Source organism: Chlorocebus sabaeus, chromosome 11, assembly GCF_047675955.1.
Source record: "Chlorocebus sabaeus isolate Y175 chromosome 11, mChlSab1.0.hap1, whole genome shotgun sequence".
NCBI lineage: Eukaryota > Metazoa > Chordata > Mammalia > Primates > Cercopithecidae > Chlorocebus > Chlorocebus sabaeus.
The window spans coordinates 49,082,445-49,101,805 of record NC_132914.1 but is presented as its reverse complement, the minus strand read 5'-3'; the positions used below and the strand labels follow the sequence as shown (position 1 = coordinate 49,101,805).

At 50.5% G+C, this 19,361-nt stretch overlaps 1 protein-coding gene across 3 annotated transcripts in view; it reads left to right on the top strand.

Moving 5' to 3' along the window:
* Nucleotides 1-953: 953 nt before the first annotated feature.
* The window catches only part of GALNT6 (polypeptide N-acetylgalactosaminyltransferase 6), a 43,209-nt gene continuing 24,801 nt past the window's right edge, over nt 954-19,361 (top strand). Inside the window, exons 1-5 of one of the 3 annotated variants that reach the window (XM_008003280.3) lie at nt 1,055-1,790; nt 3,259-3,348; nt 9,744-9,834; nt 13,448-14,041; nt 15,961-16,133. In XM_008003280.3, the coding sequence (XP_008001471.3) occupies nt 13,551-14,041; nt 15,961-16,133 (664 nt within the window). In that variant the 5' untranslated portion in view covers nt 1,055-1,790; nt 3,259-3,348; nt 9,744-9,834; nt 13,448-13,550. The other 2 variants (XM_008003281.3, XM_008003278.3) reach the window with 2 other exon arrangements.

Sequence of the window (19,361 nt, the reverse complement as noted above, 5' to 3'; positions counted from 1 at the left end):
GAGTTTTGGAATATTTAGGTCTGCGGTTGGGCCCATTTCTTTTTTTCTTTTTTTTCTTTTTCAGACGGAATCTCGCTCTGTCTCTAGGCTGGAGTGCAGTGGCGTGATCTCGGCTCACTGCAACCTCCCCCTCCCGTGTTCAAGCGATTCTCCCGCCTCAGCCTCCCGAGTAGCTGGGATTGCAGACGCCCGCCACTACGCCCAGCTAATTTTTTGTATTTTTAGTAGAGACGGGGTTTCACCATGTTGGCCAGGCTGGTCTCGAACTCCTACCCTTGTGATCCGCCCGCCTCGGCCTCCCAGAGTGCTGGGATTGCAGGCATGAGCCACCGCGCCCGGCCAAAAGTTCTAAGAAGTTGTCAGGTGGTTCTGACTGGCGCTGCTGGTGGGCGGGGGGGGGGGTCCCGCTTTGAGAAACACCCTCTGCTGTGTGAGCAGCTGCCTCCCCGGTACATTCGGAATAATCATAGTAGTTATTAAAGTTTGCTGGGGCTGGGATTCACCTGATGCCTGGCACTTGGAGCCCTTGGCACAGTTCATGGCACACGGAATACAAGCTCGTGTTGGATGGAGAGCAAATAAGAAGCAAGCCTGGGGCAGGACCCCGGGGCCCATGGCCGCCCAGCTGCGTTTTCCCCTCCCGGGCAGGCCTCCGGGCTCCGAGCGCTCCGGGCGGGCGCGCAGCACATTCCGGTTCCATGCACGCGCCGCCCGCGGCTCTGCTAATGCCTGTCGTCTTTGGGGTGACTTGGACCCTCCAATCTTTTTCCGTGCTGAAAGCCTGGCCGCAGAGACCGCACCCCCGGGGCGGGCTGAGACGCAGAGAAGCCGGGGCGCTCCTCTGCCCGTCCGCCGGGAGTTCCCGGGCCCGCAGCACGCTGGGGACACGGCGGGACCCGCTGCACCTGGCCCGGGAGGGGCGGGGCGGGCGCGTTCGGGCAGCTGGGGGAGGTCCCGCACCGGCCCCACCCTCCCGGCCGTCCGGTGGGGAAGCCCGGGAGCGGCTCCGCGGCGCGGCTGCGGCTCTGCCTCGGCGCGACAGGTAAGCGGCAGAAGGAGCCCGCGACCCTCTCCCCGGGTGGGTTCCCCTGAGTTCTCCGATTGCTTGGACTTCCCTCCGGCGGAGCTCGCTTCTGCCGAGTCCTCGCTCTCACCTCCTCCTCCGCCAGCCTTCGCCTCTTCCTCTTCCTCCTCACCACCCCCGACAGTAAAATGAAGGGGCTGGGCCAGGCTGGTCCCTCCTGCCTTCGCTCTCTGCTGGTCGCGGTGGCCTCTAGCTCCTCCCTCGGTAGGACCCCCCTCCACCTTGGCGCTTACGAGATGAATGAGGAGCCCAGGCCTCTGGAACTTGGAGGGGTGAGAGGGGGACAAGCCAGAGCCAGGGCTCCACACTCTCTTCCCCTCACCCATCCACGCCCTGCATTCCTTCTGTGCCCCGTCTCCCCAGATCGGGCCACCCCATGTGCTTTGGTAAGGCAACTCTTCCAGAGAGGTTTCCTCCTGCCCTGCCACGTTGCGCCTGAGCAGAAGGGGACAGCGAGGAGAAGCCTCGCTGGTGGAGATAGGTCTGATCCTTGCTTGGTTGATTCCCTCCCGAGCCTGGGGGCTTTTGGGGGTGGGGAGGGATCTGCCTCCTGCTGCGGGGAAATGGAATCTGTTGAGTGTTCATGGCTGACTGTCACCGACTTCCCTATTTCCTCAGTTGTTCAGATTCCCAGGCTGACAAAAAGGAGAAACAGCTTTTACTTGCACTCAGGGCCAATCATCTCAGACCCAGACCTCTGCAGAGGGTAGGATGGGGCTCTTCTGTGTAAGGGGGTGGGGGGGTGGTCAGTTTGCCAGCAAAGCTTACAACAGACCCCTTCTAACAGCCAACAACCCATTGCAGCACTCTCAGAAAGGGTGTTAACTCTATGCTCTGAGCTCGCCCCCAGGCCCACACACAATTTACAGGCACTGGGTGAGGTTCATAGTTCTGGACGCACCAAAGAGCCTCGAGGACTTCTGCTCCTTTTACCAGAGATGTGTGTGCACCACACAGGACCTATTCTCCGCTCCAGACAGATGAGCTGTCTCCCTTCCCATCAAAGGAAAGGTTAAGAAGGATGAGACAGGCAAATTCATGTGATGACCAAAACCAGGTCAGGTGAGGGGTTCGTAATATGCTTTGGTTCTAGCCATGTGTGGTGGCTCACGCCTGTAATCCCAACACTTTGAGAGGCTGAGGCGGGTGGATCACCTGAGGTCAGGGGTTCGTAGACCAGCCTGGCCAACGTGGCAAAACCCCATCTCCACAAAAAATACAAAAAATTAGCCGGACGTGGTGGCAGGCGCCTGTAATTCCAGCTACTTGGGAGGCTGAGGCAGGAGAATTGCTTGAACCCGGGAAGGGGAGGTTGCAGTGAGTCGAGATCGCCCCATTGCATTCCAGCCTGGGCAACAAGAGCAAAGCTCTGTCTAAAATAAAAGAGAGAGAGAGAGAGAGAGAGAGAGAGAGAGAGAGAGAGAGAGAGAGAGAGAGAGAGAGACAGAGAGAGAGAAAGATGCTTTGATTCCAATTGCCTAGCAGGAGCCAGTAGCATTGCAGGCATTTCCCTAGCTCCAGTTCCTTAATGGTGCCAGGCACTTTAGGAATCCAGACGTAATCAGAGAAAGCTGCTTCCAGGGGCACCAGGGCAGAGAGCAGGACAGGACCCTCAAAAGAAAGAGGGAAGTGTGCAGGAGACTGGGCTGCTCAAGATGACTTCACCTCAGTAATGCTGCCCACAGTCCTACAGTGGGCAGAACAGCTGACTCCTACCCGTAGCAGCATGGAAGAGCTCAGGGCAGAGAAGGGGAGGCCCTGATGTGTGTCAGGTGCCCTGTGAGGTCAGAAACATATTAGCCCAAGTTCAGCTGGAAGAAGTGGGGACAGGGAATATGAGTATGAACTTAGTCTATGCAACCATTGCCTCGAACAGACCTCAGGACCAGAAGGAGCAGCTAACCCTAGGGCTGAGGGCCTCTCAGAGCAGGGAGGCAGTGAGTATCATGGAGGCAGGGCAGCTGACTCAGCCCTGTCACTAACTTCGACGTATAACCTTAGCCAAACACATAAACACTCCCTGGGTGGGGAGCAAATGAGAACGTGTATATGAAGTGTTTTGGCAAAGCTCCAAGCACCAGTCAAATGCAAGACAATGTGATGTCATAGTTAAGAGACAGGGCTTTGGAGATGCATAGGCCTGAACGCAAATTCTGCCTCTGCTTCGTTTCTAGCTGTGTGACCTTGGTCAAGTTACTTCACCTCCCTGTGCTTCAGTTTCCTTCTGTGTAAAACAGAGAAGATAACTAACATGATTTGATATGGTAAGCAGTAATATTTAAAATGGTGATGGTATTCTTAGCATCTTCTGGCTCCCACGGATGTGTTCCAACATCTCCAGCCCTGGAAGTGATGCTGAAGACCAGGTTGGGTGTGTCCATGCCGTAGCTTGGGTGAACTCAGCTCTTTACGCAGCCCTCTGCCCGTTTCTGGGAAAGCCCAAATGTTCATTCTCATTTGATAGGGACGAGACTGAGGATTTGAAAAAGCAGGAGGTTAAGTGCAGGGCAGTGCCTGCCTCTGTGTCGAGCTCAATGCTGTAATTGTGCTGTGTAAAAGGCCTGTGTGGTGAACAAGGGTGAGCTCACTCCAGGGAGGAGAAGGACTGTTAGAAGACTTTTGTGGCACCTGACAGTCCTGTGGGATCCGCTTATTCTCTTGTACCCTGAACAACCTGGTCCTAAGGCCTAGGTAGAGATTTGAAGAAAGAAAGCAACCCAGTCCTCAGCTCTGCATATAATAGAGAATGAAGGACAGACTAGCAAAATAGCATTGCCATACATCTCAAGGCAGAGGGGTGTGACAGGGATTGGAAGGCCAGGTAGATTGGTCAGGAAGAACATTCTGGAGACAGAAGTTTGGGGACCAAGACTCAAGGATTGGGAAGGAGAAGGAAAACAGGATCCAGGTGGTCTAGCATCTGGGCCTGTTGGTTCTCCCTTCTCCATGATATTTAGTGGGGAAGTCCCACATAAGGAAAGCTCGGGTAGTAGAGAAACTTGGGAACAAATAACACCTAGAAACTGAGGCAGCAAGATGCCCCTTAGTCTCGGAAGCCCTCTTGAAAGAGAGGAGTCTCTGGGAAGAATCTGAAAGAAAAGAAATACGGCTTGCTTAGCAAGAATATAAGGAAAAGGCTTTGAGGAGGAAAAGATAGCCAGTGAGTGCCAAGCATCTGGCTGGGCTTGAGGGTGAACAGCAAACAGGAAGCAACCCGGCCAGGCCCTCTGTGTTTCTGCCACAGTCAAACAGTACTCAAGGAATATGAATACGGCTGTCCTGATTGTGAAAGAGAGAGAGGGGCCTGAGGCAAAGGTGGCTGGCAGCAGCTCCTGCTGATCCTCCAGATGCTGGTTGATAAAGACGCAATTTCAAATGAAGGTTTTGAAAGCAGAAAGGACGGTAAGGAACCAGGAGGCAGGGAATGAATCAGAGGACTTGGGAGCGGGTGTGGGGTGAACCTGAAATTGAGACAGGATTAAAAAGGACATGTCTGAAGACTGGGACGGGGCTGGCTTGTTTCAAGGACTTTGATGCTTCTGGCAGCAATGGGGAAATTGGGAAGGCTGGCTAGCATAGGAGGCTGGGCACAGACCCTGAGCCCAGGGGATGGTACCTTGAGTAGCCAGTGGCCCCAGGTAAAAGTTCTGCAGCCAAGAGCACACGGTGGGCGGGGGGGTGGGGGGGGGGTGAGGAGAGAAGGAAAAATTCAGTTCTAGGTTCTAGTCTCTCCAATTAACCCTCCTTCCCAATCTGAAGACTGGCCCAAGAGGCCTTTGGGAATACCCTTCCTGTCTTCCACCCTTCTCATCACTTCCCTGTCTCTTCTCTGTCCTTTCCCCCAACTGCCCACCTCAAACCCAGTCTGGCTGTCACCAAGGCTCCTAGATGATTAGAGAATCCCACCTTATCCCCACCTGGAACCCTCCCTCCTTCACTTCTGCACTCCTAGGGATGAACCATTGCATACCCCTGTCCCACCTGGCAGGGCCTACAGGGTCTCCAGTGAAAAACCTGCGAACTGTTGAACCTCCTGTTTGGTGGCATATTATTTTGATTTTTGGTGACTTTTTCTTGGAATAAGTCAACAAATATTAACCGAGAGCCTACCACATGCCAAGCACTGCTCTAGATACAGTGGTGAGCGAAGTTGGGTTGAGTTTTTCAATAGAAAATCCAAGTTTGGGTAATTTAAGCTTAAAATATCATGCAAACAGGCTGGGCGCATTGGCTCACACCCGTAATCCTAGCACTTTGGGAGGCCAAGGCAGACAGATCACTTGAGGTCAGGAGTTCAAGACTAGCCTGGCCAACATGGTGAAACACTGTCTCTACTAAAAAAAACACAAAAATTAGGCCTGAAGTGGTGGCGGGTGCCTGTAATCCCAACTACTCGGGAGGCTGAGGGATGAGAATTGCTTGAACCCAGCCGCACGCGGTGGCTCAAGCCTGTAATCCCAGCACTTTGGGAGGCCTAGACGGGCGGATCACGAGGTCAGGAGATCGACATCATCCTGGCTAACACGGTGAAACCCCGTCTCTACTAAAAAATACAAAAAAAAAAAAAAAACTAGCCGGGCGAGGTGGTGGGCGCCTGTAGTCCCAGCTACTTGGGAGGCTGAGGCGGGAGAATGGTGTAAACCCAGGAGGCGGAGCTTGCAGTGAGCCGAGATCCGGCCACTGCACTCCAGCCTGGGCGACAGAGCAAGACTCCATCTCAAAAAAAAAAAAAAAAAAAAAGAATTGCTTGAACCCAGGAGTCAGAGGTTGCAGTGAGCCGAGATCGCGCCACTGCACTCCAGCCTGGGCAACAAAGTGAGACTCTGTCTCAAAAAAAAAAAGGCCGGGTGCGGTGGCTCAAGCCTGTAATCCCAGCACTTTGGGAGGCCGAGGTGGGCGGATCACAAGGTCAGGAGATCAAGACCATCCTGGCTAACATGGTGAAACCCCGTCTCTACTAAAAAATACAAAAAACTAGCCAGGCGAGGTGGCGGGCGCCTGTAGTCCCAGCTACTCGGGAGGCTGAGGCAGGAGAATGGCGTGAACCCGGGAGGCGGAGCTTGCAGTGAGCTGAGATCCCGCCACTGCACTCCAGCCTGGGCGAAAGAGCAAGACTCTGTCTCAAAAAAAAAAAAAAAAATTATGCAAACATAAAATGAACCTTGAGATGTGGGGGGAACTTGATAGACTAGCTACAGAAATAATTTCCAGTGTATCTTCCTGGAAAAATAAGCCATAGTATTGCAGCTTGAGTCTTGGGGAAAAGCTGAAGTGTCTTGAAGGTGTAATTATGGGGAAAAGTAAAAACCTCCCACATTCTGTGATCAAAAGGGTCAGGGGTGGGAGGAGGGCTTTGGAGGAGATAATTTGCTCTTCTGTTCACAGCATGAGTAGAGAGGACTTGAGATGAGTGCTGTGTTTGATGGAGAGAAAGTGCTCATGAGGAAGAAAGGACAGTCATTTGGCCAAACAGCGTCTCAGCCCCATTTCCCCGACCAGTAGCGTGAAATTGACCTGCCCCCTCCCCAATATGATGTCTAGCTCCATACACCTGTGCGCCTGGTAAGATGGTGACAGTCTTCGCTTTCCAAAGAAACTTGTAATTGAGCCCTCCTCTGAGTAACTTGAGCAAATATCCCTGTGGTGAGGACTGCTTGCTTCCTGCTGCCACGTCTAAGGAGGTGACCAGCTCAGCTGATAAATAGAAAGAAACATTGTTACAGGGAGGCCACCTGGCCGGCTAGGGCGTGTTCTGGATGGCTGACTCACATTCACAAAAGCTAAGACTTTGCCTGGGACTTCCAGTTTCCTTATCTTTAAAGCATTTTTATCCCTGAGTGGGAGGAGGGCAAATGCCAGGAAGGGGATCAAAGGGTAGAGTCGGTGAGGCTCAGGGAGGACAGGCCTGGTCCCCAAATTCCCTCCTCAACCTCCAAGGGTACGAGTGTGGTAAACAGAGTAGTGGTCTAGGAGTTGGGAGATCGGGTTCTACTCCTGGGAGCCACTAGCTGTGTGTTGGTAGAGAAGTCACCTAACCACTCTGGCCTCGCTGATGATAAAATGAGGGTGTCAGACTCACAGACAGACCTAGTCAAAACAGCAACCTAATGTGTAATGGCAGAATATCCTGTAACTCAAGTACTTCTTGCTGTAAGTGCATTCAGAACATCATTTAGTGAAACCAGTGCTCCACATTTAACCCATCCAGCCTCATCTCATTTAACAAGAGTTTGTGGAACTAGCCAGGCCTGATGGCACAGACCTCTGTAGTCCCAGCTACTCAGGAGGCTGAGATAGGAGGATTGCTTGAGCCTGGGAGGTTGAGGCTGCAGAAAACTGTGTCCATGCCACTACACTTCAGCCTGGGTAACAGAGTGAGACCCTGTCTCCAAAAAAAAAAGAACAGTTTATGGAACACCTGCTCTGTGTAAAACTTGTGCTAGACTTTGCAGGTGATAAAAAGTTGAAAACAGCATGGCCTCTCTGGTCCCGGAGTCCATAAACACACGGTGGGCTGTGATGAGACTGGAGTACAAATAAAAATTGGGTACTAAGGGGCAAAGCAGGGAAGAGATGAATTCTGCTGGGAGATCTGAGAAGGCTTTTCGGAGGGGGGCTAGAATATAAACTGCGGGGTTTGGACTGTGTCGCTGGCTTTCAAACTTCTATGACTGGACCAAAGTGAGAAATACACTTTTACAGCAAGACCTGGTACTTGTTATATGTGACAGAGCATCCCAAAAATCTTAGGACAGTTTTATAATTTAACCATATTACAAGCGTAAATTCTACAAACCATAAAAAACTATCATTTGAAAATTGAGTCATTTAAACTTCTTTTGTCTTTAGATGTATGAATTTTAAATAGCAAATTTATCATTTAAATTTTGTATCAGGCAGTGTGTATCTTTAATAGACTGAAACAAACATTAAAATAAAAGTTTTCTTTTCAGGCTGGACGTGATGGCTCACACCTGTAATCCCACACTTTGGGAGGTCGAGGCAGGAAGATTGCTTCAGCCTAGGAGTTGAAGACCAACCTGGGCAGCATAGTGGGACCCCATCTCTACAAAAAAAATAAAAATTAGCCAGTCGTGGTGACACGCACCTATGGTCCCAGCTACTCCAGAGGCTGAGGTAGGAGGATCCTTTGAGCCCAGGAGGTCGAGGCTGCAGTGAGCTGAGATTGCGCCACTGCACTCCAGCCTGAGGAACAGAGTAAGACCCTGTCTCCAAAAAAAAAAAAGAAAGCAAAAGAAAAAACGAATACTTGCCTGTGTTACATGTGATACGTGATGCACTTTGATATTTTCTTTTTCATTCTATTCTGGGTTTTTAAAATTTCTTTATTTTTATTTTTTGAGACAGGGTCTTGCTCTATTGCCCAGGTTGGAGTGCAGTGGCACGATCATAACTCACTACAGCCTCAACCTCCTGGGCTCAAATGATCCTCCAGCATCAGCCTCCCAAGTAGCTGGGATTACAGGCGTGTGCCACCATACCCAGCTAACTGGTCTCTTTTTGCTAACTGATCTTTTATTTTATTTATTTCTTTGAGACAGAGTCTTGTTCTGGCTGGAGTACAGTGGTACGATTTCTGCTCATTGCAACCTCCACCTCCTAGGTTCAAGTGATTCTCCTGCCTCAGCCTCCTGAGTAGTTGGGATTACAGGCACCTGCCACCATGCCTGGCTAATTTTTGTATTTTTAGTAGAGATGGGGTTTCACCATGTTGGCCAGGTTGGTCTGGAACTCCTGGACTAAAGTGATCTGCCCACCTTGGCCACCCAAAGTGCTGGGATTTCAGGTGTGAGCCGCTGTGCCTGGTCCTAACTGTTCTTTTAAAGAATTTTTTGAATGCTGATTTGCAACACTCTAAATTTATTTTATAATATCACAGTGGATTGTAATCAGCAGTTTGATACAAGCTGGGCTGGGTAAAGCCTCAGTTCCTTACACCAATGAGAGAAGGTAAGTTTGTGTTCCGGCCGGTGGGGCCAGGGAAGCAAAGCCCATTTGTTCAATCTAGGCAGGCTTTTCAGAGAGGATTTCTGGCATCATCTTGGGATCAAAGCCAAGGATGGTCTGAGGAGTTGCAGGCCCAAGGGTAGCTGGAGGAAACAGACTTGGGAAGAAATGCTGAGCCACAGCAAGAGGGAAATGAGTGGATGGGGGCTGCGGGCACACTTGCCAGGAAAGCAGGAGGCCAGGTGTGGGAGCCCAAAGGTGAGGGAGATACACAAGACACTAGGGGTAGATCTCGTGAAGCTCTGTACTTGAAAGTATAGCAAAGAATAGCAGCTATTCTTTCTCCAAGGCTGGCGGAGGGGCGACCTCCAGGACCTTGCTAACCATACTTCTAGGAATCATCTCCTACACAGGGAGCAAAAATCCTTAACCCCAAAGTCCTGTGGCTTGCACTAGATTCTGTGTCTCTTCTAAGGGACTCTTTCCTGTTGCCCTCATGCTAAGCAAACAAACTAGGGAACGAGTGCCTCACCACCAAGTCTAATCCCAGGTGTCTCATTTCAGTTCAGGATGTGGTTAGTACCTTGAGGAACTGCAGGTTTCAGAGAGACAGAGCTTCAGGCAGCCAGATGGGATCGAGAGATTAGATGCCTAGGAAGAGCTCAATTTAACCCTAGATTTCTTTCTCCAGGGAAAATAAAAGAAGCAAAGACAGACCCAGCTGCGAGGGACCACGAGGCAGTGCCAGGATAAAGGAGTTGGAGTAACCTGGATGATTCTGAGTGAGTCAGTCAGGAGGCCTTCCTGGAGGGGGTGAATCTTGAGCGCTGGCAACAGCTAGTAACTACAATGTTACCATGCCTTTGTTTCTAACTGTGCTCCCTCTTTCTTGCTGGAGTGGGAAGGTAGATGGAAAGTAGCAGGAAAAGATGCAGCCTGCAGGGATGGTTCAAAGCTGTCATGGCCAACACTCCCCCATTCTGTAGGCCTCTGTGTGGGCTTATCCAGGACAGTTCCAGAATGGATGAGGTGTCTAGCTCAAGTGAATCCCCTGTGCTAACCCCAGCATAGCTCAACCTCTGTGACAAGAAACTCCTGCTGCACTGAATCCCCATTTCCTCCCCGAAGCCTTCTTCGAGCCCACAGGGAACTCCACCTCTCTCAGCTTAGCACTTACTGTCTGTGCTATTCTGCTTTAATTTTATTCATTTTTGAATGAGTAATATAGTCAGGGTTCAAAGTACAAAAGAGTATATTCAGTGAAAGGTCCTTTTCCTGCTCCTGAATCCCCCCGGACAGGTGCTTCTTTCACCTGGTCAGTGCTGCCAGTTCCTGTTCTCTAACAAGATTTTCAAATCCCTTGGGAAAAGGAATTGAGCCTTTGTGTCCCTCTGTGTACCAGATGGGGTAAACTGTCCCACCCCATCACCCAAGGGGGTCTTCCTAGCACCACACCCTCCCTCTTCCATCCACACTGCTACTAACTTTCCTAGGTCAGACTCCGAATTGGTCATCCAGCTGCCAAGCAGGTCCCTTTCCAAGATACCCTCCACCGCTGTCATATTGCTCTTCCTGTAATGCTGGGCTCCCAGCTTAATGCTTTATTACTCCCCATGCCTTGGGTCAAGGGCAAATGCTCCTCAGCATGATGAACAAGGCCCTTAGGACTTAGCTTCAGCCACCTCTGCAGGCCTGATTTCTGCTACTCCTGCCATACCAGACTGCTTACAGTTCTGTGACTGGCTCTGCTGTCTCCCACCTCTAGATCTTTGCAGGTACTGTGCCTTCTGCCTGAAATGTGCTCACCTCGCCTCGCTGACTCCTACTTGCCGGTTAGTGCTCGGCCCAAGTTTCTGCCCCCGTGAGATTTGTTCACAGATGTTGCCCTCCCCCATTTGCTGTGTTTCCTGCATGCCGTCTCCTTCAGCACTCAAGGGTACCTCTTTCATTCTGCTTCTCGCAGGGTAATCTCTGTTTAAAATCCGATGCCCCCAGTTGACTGTAGGATCCTTGAGGGCTGGCCTTGCACTTCTCTGTGTCCCCTGCCTCTTGCAGAGTACCTATAGAGGCAGTTATTCAGTAAATACTGGTGGAATAAACAAATCTCTCCTATCTCCTAGACATTAGTTAATATAAAATAGATGCTCCAAGAGATTTCTTTTGTTTGATTTTTGATGGTGCTGCTGAATCTGATGTTATAAAAGAAGCCACATTTCTACCCCAGTCCAGAGTGAATCCAGCTCCCCACTTGAGATCATGATGGTCAAATACTCCCAAGGTCTCAGACACCAGGCCTCTCCACAGGCGGGAGCTTGTGCATTTAAACAATGGGCACTAAATAGTTCAACCAGAGTTATTTTTAAGCAAAACATGCAGGGAGTAATGAACGTGGCTTTGGTCAAGGGCCAGGTGCTTGAGGGTAACTGCTGGGAAGTGAAGCAGGGGTTTATTATAATAAGAGAAATAAATGATACCATTTATTGAGGGCTTAGTATGACAGGTGCTCTGCCAAGCATTTTACCTACATTATCTGATTTAATCCTCCCACACAACCCTATGAGTTAGGTATTAGTTGCCCCCACTTTATAGATGAGGAAACTGAGGTTTAGAGGGATTAAGTAAATCACCCAAGGGTCACACAGCTGCTAGTGATCAAAACTAACACTTTGTGGGAACTTACCACGTGCAGAGACTGCAAAGCTTTGTCCATGAGTTCTGCGGGGAAGGAACATAATCCTTATAACAACCCTAGGAGGTAGGTGCTACTACTAGAAGAGGAAGAACTGGAATTTGTGCCCAGGTCCCTTGCCACCAATGTCCAGTGCCTAACCAGTGAGCTTATGTGTCCAGAACTCTGCACAGAAAGTTCTGCAAGCATTCATCCTCTAGGGCGTAGATCCACATGCCTGGGGGTGGAGGCTGGTGAACGCCCATGCCCAGCCCTGCCCGGAATGTGTTGTCGTGAAATCTTAGGTTTCTGTTAAATTTTTTTTATTAAATAGGAGTAGATACAGATAACTTTTATTTATTTTTTTAGAGACAGAATCTCTCTGTCACCCATGCTGAAGAGCAGTGGTGCGATTATAGCTCATTGCAGCCTTAACCCGCTGGGCTCCAGCAGTCCTCCTGCTGTAGCCTCCCAAGCAGCTAGGACTACAGTGTGCACCACTATACCTCGCTCATTTCTAAAATTTTTAGTTGAGACGGGCTCTCAATACGTTGAGCAGACTGGTCTTGAACTCCTAGGCCCAAGCGATCCTCCTACCTCAGTCTCCCAAAGTGCTGGGATTATACCATGCTCGGCCAATAAATATTTATAAAATATGTATAGGGTATAAAGAATTACAATCCACCAGCAGCCACCATCCACTTCCAAAAAAAAAAAACACTTTGAGGTCCCCTGTTACCCATCGCTAATCCTGTACCTTTTTCTTCATCTTCAGAAATTGGTTATATCATTTCTTTCGCTTTCTTTTTTTTAGGGGGGAACGGAGTCTTGCTCTGTTGCCCAAGCTGGAGTGCAGTGGCATGATCCCAGCCTACTGCAACTTCTGCCTCCTGGGTTCAAGTGATTCTCCTGCCTCAGCCTCCCTAGTAGCTGGGATTACAGACATGCGCTACCACGCCCCGGCTAATTTTTGCATTTTTAGTAGAGACAGGGTTTCATCATGTTGGCCAGGCTGGTCTTCTTTAGCTTTCTTTATAGCTTTATCACATATTTGTATTCATGAACAAGATATTGTTTAATTTTAGCATGTTTTTACATTTTCTATAAGTGGAATCATACTGTACGTATCATTTTGTCACTTGCTTTTTTCACCCAACAACACATCCACATTGTTGCACAGAGAAGTGGTTCATTCTTGGTCATCACCGTAGAGCACTGCGTGGTATGGGTATTTTGTACTTTATTTATTCATTCTGCTGGTGGACTTAAAGGTTTTACCAGTTTGTTGCCATTTTAGTCAGTGTTGGCTTAAATGTTCTTGTACAGACCTCTTGGTTTGCATGTACCAGAGTTTGTCTGGGATATGAAACAAGGAGTGGAATTGCTGGCCCAGGCTGTGTTCATTTTAAATTTTTCTTGATAATACCAAGTTGTTTCCCAAAGCAGTTATAATGATTAAATCTCATGAGTTTAACGATTAAATCTCATGTAGTGTTTCAGTGTTCCAGTGACTCTAGATCCATGCATATTAGGATCTTAGGGCAGGAAAGAAACACTGCCTCCAGTCTTCTCATTTTACGGATGAAGGAAATGCAGATACGGGAAAGTTGTGGCTAGTAAGGTGATGCCACCACTCAGCAACAGAGCCTGGCCTCGAACCCCAAGCGCCTGACTCCCTCCTTACTCTGTCTTGACTCACTTCTCTCTCTCGTCCCCTCCTTTCTCAGGCTGAGGCCCCAGCTTGTGGCCACCACAACGTATCAAGCTATTTCCAGGGTTGGGCTCAGGACTCGGAGCTGACACAGCTGGGGTCCCTCTTGGTTCTGGAGGATGAGGCTCCTCCGCAGACACCACACACCCCTGCGCCTGGCCATAGTGGGCTGCACCTTTGTGTTCTTCCTCTTCCTCCTGCATAGGGATGTAAGCAACAGGGAGGAGGCCACAGAGAAGCCGTGGCTGAAGTCCCTGGTGAGCCGGAAGGATCACGTGCTGGACATCATGCTGGAGGCCATGAACAACCTTAGAGATTCAATGCCCAAACTCCAAATCAGGGCTCCAGAAGCCCAGCCGACTCTGTTCTCCATAAACCAGTCCTGCCTCCCTGGGTTCTATACCCCAGCTGAACTAAAGCCCTTCTGGGAACGGCCACCACAGGATCCCAATGCCCCTGGGGCAGATGGAAAAGCATTTCAGAAGAGCAAGTGGACCCCCCTAGAGACCCAGGAAAAGGAAGAAGGCTATAAGAAGCACTGCTTCAATGCCTTTGCCAGCGACCGGATCTCCCTGCAGAGGTCCCTAGGGCCAGACACCCGACCACCTGAGTAAGTAGCGCCCAGAGTCCTTGTGGGGAGACCAGGGCTTTGCTAAAGGTGTGACTGGTATGGCCAGGGCCACAGGTCAAGGGCCAGAGAAAGAGTTGAAGGGAATTTTATAATATGGGCAAGGATCTCCTCTGTGCCTCACTTCTTTCCCAGAACAACTATGCTGATCCCAGGCGTTGTGGTTCAAGGGTATTATGGTCAGGCCAGAGGTCCAAGGAGACCTGTAAGAGTGAAATGCAATCATGAAAGTGAGATGATGCAGAAGAAGGAACTCAGCCTGGCACCAGGACCTGACCCGGGGTGACTGGGGAGACCTGCTACCAAGCGGTGGCTTCAGTAGCTTTATCCTCTACTGAGGACTGCCCCAGAGACTGTGGGACTCGAACGCTGAGCTGTTTGGAGCAGGAGCATTTCTTAACAGCAGCCCTGGTGGTCAGGAATATCCTAACACCTGGTTTCCTCCAGTGAAGGTCCGCAAGGCCGCGAATTGATTCCAACCTTTATTTTAAGTTGTTTATAGCCTCAATCTTGCACAATGAGATATCACTTAGATCTTTGAGTGGCAGCCCCCTCCCTCTAACGCCCCCATGGCTGCATTCCCATGATCCTCAAGTTAAAGACAGTGTGTCTTCCCCACTTAGCCTTTGTCTTTTCCAGCTCAAGTGTTATACCCTATTTGGCCTTCTCTCAAATGGCAGCCCTCATCCCCAGATTCATGAGTCTTTAGGGCTGTGAACCTGAGGTTCTTGAGACTTGAGCCAAGTATTATAGTTCTAGAACAAGGGGCCACTTGAAGCTATCAGGAATTCCTCAGCAGAGAAGGGCACTGGGGCCAGGCGCAGTGGCTCATGCCTATAATCCCAGCACTATGGGAGGCGAAGGCAGGCGGATCACTTGAGGCCAGGAGTTCAAGACCAGCCTGGCCAACATGGTGAAAGCCTGTCTCTACTAAAAATACTAAAAAGTTAGCCTGGCATTGTAGTGGGTGCCTGTAATCCCAGCTACTTGGGAGGCTAAAGGACGAGAATTGCTTGAACCTGGGAGGTGGAGGTTGCAGGGAGCTAAGATCATACCACTGCACTCCAGCCTGGGCGACAGAACAAGACTCTGCCTCAAAAAAGAGAGAGAGAAGAGCACTAGGTGTGACAACAGCCAGTGGAGGAAGCTGGGGAATCTCTCTGGAGGGTCCCCAAGAAATCCTCTGACCAGCAGAGGAGGTCAAGGAAAGGGTGTGAGGTCACATGATTCCTTGAGATCCAGGATTCACACCTTCCCACCCCCACCCTGAGATGGAGTGTCAAGAAGGTAGCAGCGTGGCCAAGTGCCACAGAGTGGCTGGAGAGGATAAGGATGGAAGAAAGGTCTCAGGAAATTGACTGTTTGTGATGGTGGTGTCAGATCACAGGGAGTTAATGAGAAAATGGATTAGAGAGGAACTGTACGCTGTAAAGGGAAGAGGCTTTTCTTCTCATTGAGTATGGAAATCATAGTCACTTTTCTCAGATGTCAAATTTGGCCTTTATTACCTACCCCTCTGGGACCTCTGCATTGGATTACATTTTATGCAGTTCACGTATTACGGAGGAAGAGAGCCAGCCCTGGGAACTCCTAGCCTGAGAGCAGACAGCAGATGAGGGAAGAGGGTGGAGGAGCCTCAGCATCACAGCTGGGGCACTGAGCCAGCTCTGTGGGGATGGATTTTGGAGTGGTTTGGCTAGAACCTGTGCAGAGGCTCAGGGTGGGTGGCACATAGCGGGGGAGACAGGAACAGGGAGCAGCTGTTTCCACCTGCTACAGAGAATGTAGGCTGTGGTTCAGAGGAGTGGAGGATAGTCTGGGGGAATCTCTGGACGGGGCGCTCCCCACACCTGGCACTCCCAGGGACCAGGAGAACTTTGTCCGTACTTTCATACTTCCAGGTGTGTGGACCAGAAGTTCCGGCGCTGCCCCCCACTGGCCACCACCAGCGTCATCATTGTGTTCCACAATGAGGCCTGGTCCACGCTGCTGCGTACGGTGTACAGCGTCCTACACACCACCCCTGCCATCTTGCTCAAAGAGATCATATTGGTGGATGATGCCAGCACTGAGGGTGAGGCTGGAGGGGCCCAGAGGAGGGGGCCGGGGTCTCCCCTGGGCACTCAAAGGAGGAGGACAGGTCCTTTCAAGGGAGCAGGCACCACCTCAGAGCCTGTTGCCTGGCGTTACAGCTCATTTTAAAGGCCAGGAGCAGGAAGAAGTCAGGTAGGGGCAGGTAGACCATGCTTCCTTCATGCCTCAGCCAAAGAGCTCCAAGAGCTTTTCAGCTCTGGCTTCAAGACTCCTTCCCTGAACACTGCCAAGGCCAACTCTAACTCAGAAATGCTGGGAGAGCCAGGGCAGAGGGTAGGGACAGGGCTTCACCTCTGTTTCCTACCTGCTGGGCCACTCTTCTGCTCTTGAAGACTCCCCAACCAGCCCTTTGTGCCATAGCTGTTGATAGATAAGTGGGGCCTCACGAAACTTTCAGTCTTCAATTCCACAAACATCTACTGAGTACTGTGTGCCTGCCTCTGACCCAGGCAGAGGGGATGCCATGACAAAAGAGACAGACCCTGCCATGAAAATACTAAAAGCCCCCATGGGTCAGAAGCCTCTTTTTTTTTTTTTTTTTTTTTTTTTTTTGAGATGGAGTTTTGCTCTTGTTGCCCAGGCTGGAGTACAATGGTGCAATCTCGGCTCACCACAACCTCCGCCTCCCAGGTTCAAGCGATTCTCCTGCCTCAGCCTCCCGAGTAGCTGGGATTACAGGCATGTGCCACCACGCCTGGCTAATTTTATATTTTTAATAGAGATGGGGTTTCTCCATGTTGGTTAGGTTGGTCTTGAACTCCCGAACTCAGATGATCTGCCTGCCTTGGCCTCCCAAAGTGCTGAGATTACAGGCGTGAGCCACTGCGCCCGGCCAGAAGCCTCTTACAACACTAGCCACAGTGCTGTGCAGTAATGCACCTGTAACAGGTGTGAAAAGGCATGGACTGCAGAGTCCAACACCCAGGAATTCAAATCCCAGCTCTGACCCTTCTTAGCTCTGTGACCTTGGACAAGCATTTGATCTCCCTGAACCTGTTTCCTCTTCAAAAAATGGGGGCAGACCGGGCATGGTGGCTCAAACCTGTAATTTCAGCACTTTGGGAGGCTGAAGCGGGCAGATCACTTGAGGTCAGGAGTTTGAGACCAGCCTGGCCAACGTGGTAAAACCCCAAAATACAAAAAACAATTAGCCGGGTGTGGTGGTGTGCGCCTGTAGTCCCAGCTACTCGGGAGGCTGAGGCACGAGAATCACCTGAACCCAAGAGGCATAGGCTGCAGTGAGCCAAGATGGCACTACTGCTTTCCTACCTGAGCGACAGAGTGAGACTCCATCTCAAAAACACAAAACAAAAAAAGGGCTGGGCGTGGTGGTTCACGTCGGTAATCCTAGCACTCTGGGAGGCCGAAGTGGGCAGATTGCTTAAGGTCAGGAGTTCGAGACAGCCTGGCCAACATGGTGAAAACCTGTGTCTACTAAAAATACAAAAATTAGCCAGGTGTGGCAGTGCAAGCCTGTAATCCCAACTACTTGGGAGGCTGAGGCAGGAGAATCGCTTGAACCCAGGAGGCAGAGGTTGCAGTGAACCGAGAGCGAGACTCCGTCTCAAAAAAAAAAGAGCAGTTGAGTCCCTTACGTGGTGGGGGAGGGATCTGAGATAGGCCATAAATGAGATTCATGTGCCACAGAATGGCTGGCACCAAGTAAGAGTGTCACAAGCATGCGTTCCATTTTATTCATGGTACAGGAGCAATGCACCATGGAGTATGTAGCCAGGAGGTTCCATTTCTGCCTGGTGTGGCTAAGGCTGGTCTGAATGGAGGCCAGATTGGAGCTGGGCCTTAAAGGATGAGTGTCTAGGAGAGAAGAGTGGATGAAGGACATTCCCGCAAGAGAATGGCATAAGCACAGTCTTAGAGACATGGATGTGTTTGTTAAAGAGATCTGGTGTGGCTGAAGCTTAGGTTTGTTATAGGAAATAAGACTTAAAAGATGTTAAATTGGGCAGGGACAGTGGCTCACCCCTGTAATCCCAGCACTTTGGGAGGCCGAGGCGGGTGGATCACTTGAGCCCAGGGGTTCGAGACAGCCTGGGCAACATGTCAAGACCTTGTCTCTATAAACATTACAAAAATTAGCCGAGCATGGTGGCATGTGCCTTTAGTCCCAGCTACTTGGGAGGCTGAGACAGAGCACGACCCTGTCTCAAAAAAAAAAAGAAAAAAAGTTGAATTGACATTCATGTCATGCTAAAAGCATTTATTTAGAAAGTAAGAAGGAGTCGTTGAAAGTGCTTCATCTGGATTGTGACCCTGTTTCAGAAGGATGTCAGCTTTGGAGGAGGATAATTGGCAGGAAGAGAGGCAGAGGACTCAGAGTCTGAAGAGGAAGTTCTTACACTCACTTGAGAGTAGGAAATGATGGGGCCGGAACTAGGAAGGGCTGTGGGACTGAGGCACCGTTAGGCTGAGACTCTCCAGAAGCTGAGTCCTCCTTGCAGGAGGCATGTGGTATCTGGGGCTCCCCCAGGTTGACCTCCTGTGCTCAAACTCCCAATAGTGTGGGCAGGAACTGACTCCACACTTTCCAGTGTAAATGCTAGGGCCACTCCAGTAGAGCTGCTTCCTGTCCTTGTCCTCCCCTAGCCTCCCTCCTGCCTCTAGGTTAGGGGTGTTGCTGAAAAGAGGACTAGGGCTGTGGAAGGCAGTGGAAGGGAGGGCTGAGCATGAGCCCTGTTGAGTTCATTTCTTCAGGGAGCTCACATCTTCCCAGGGAAGACAGATACTTGGCAGCACTTATAAAGCAAGGCCAGACCAGCCCGGGCAACATAACAAAATCCCATCTCTATAAAAATGAAAAATTAGGAGGCATGGTGGTATATGCCTGTGGTCCCAGCTACTTGGGAGGCTGAGGTGGGAAGATCACTTGAGCCCAGGAAGTCGAGGCTGCAGTGAGCTGTGATTGCACCATTGCACCCCAGCATGGATGACAGAGTGAGACCTTGTCTCTAAAAGAGATACAAATAAAGTAAAATAGGCCAAGCACAGTAGCTCATGCCTATAAACCCAGAACTTTGGGAGGCCGTGGCAGGAGGATTGCTTGAGATCAGGAGTTCAAGACCAGCCTGGACACTGTAGCAAGACCCCATCTCTACAAAAAATAGAAAAGTTAGCTGCGCACAGTGGCATGTGCCTGTGGTCCCAGCTACGTGGAAGGTTGAGGTGGAAGGATTGCTTGAGCCCAGGAGTT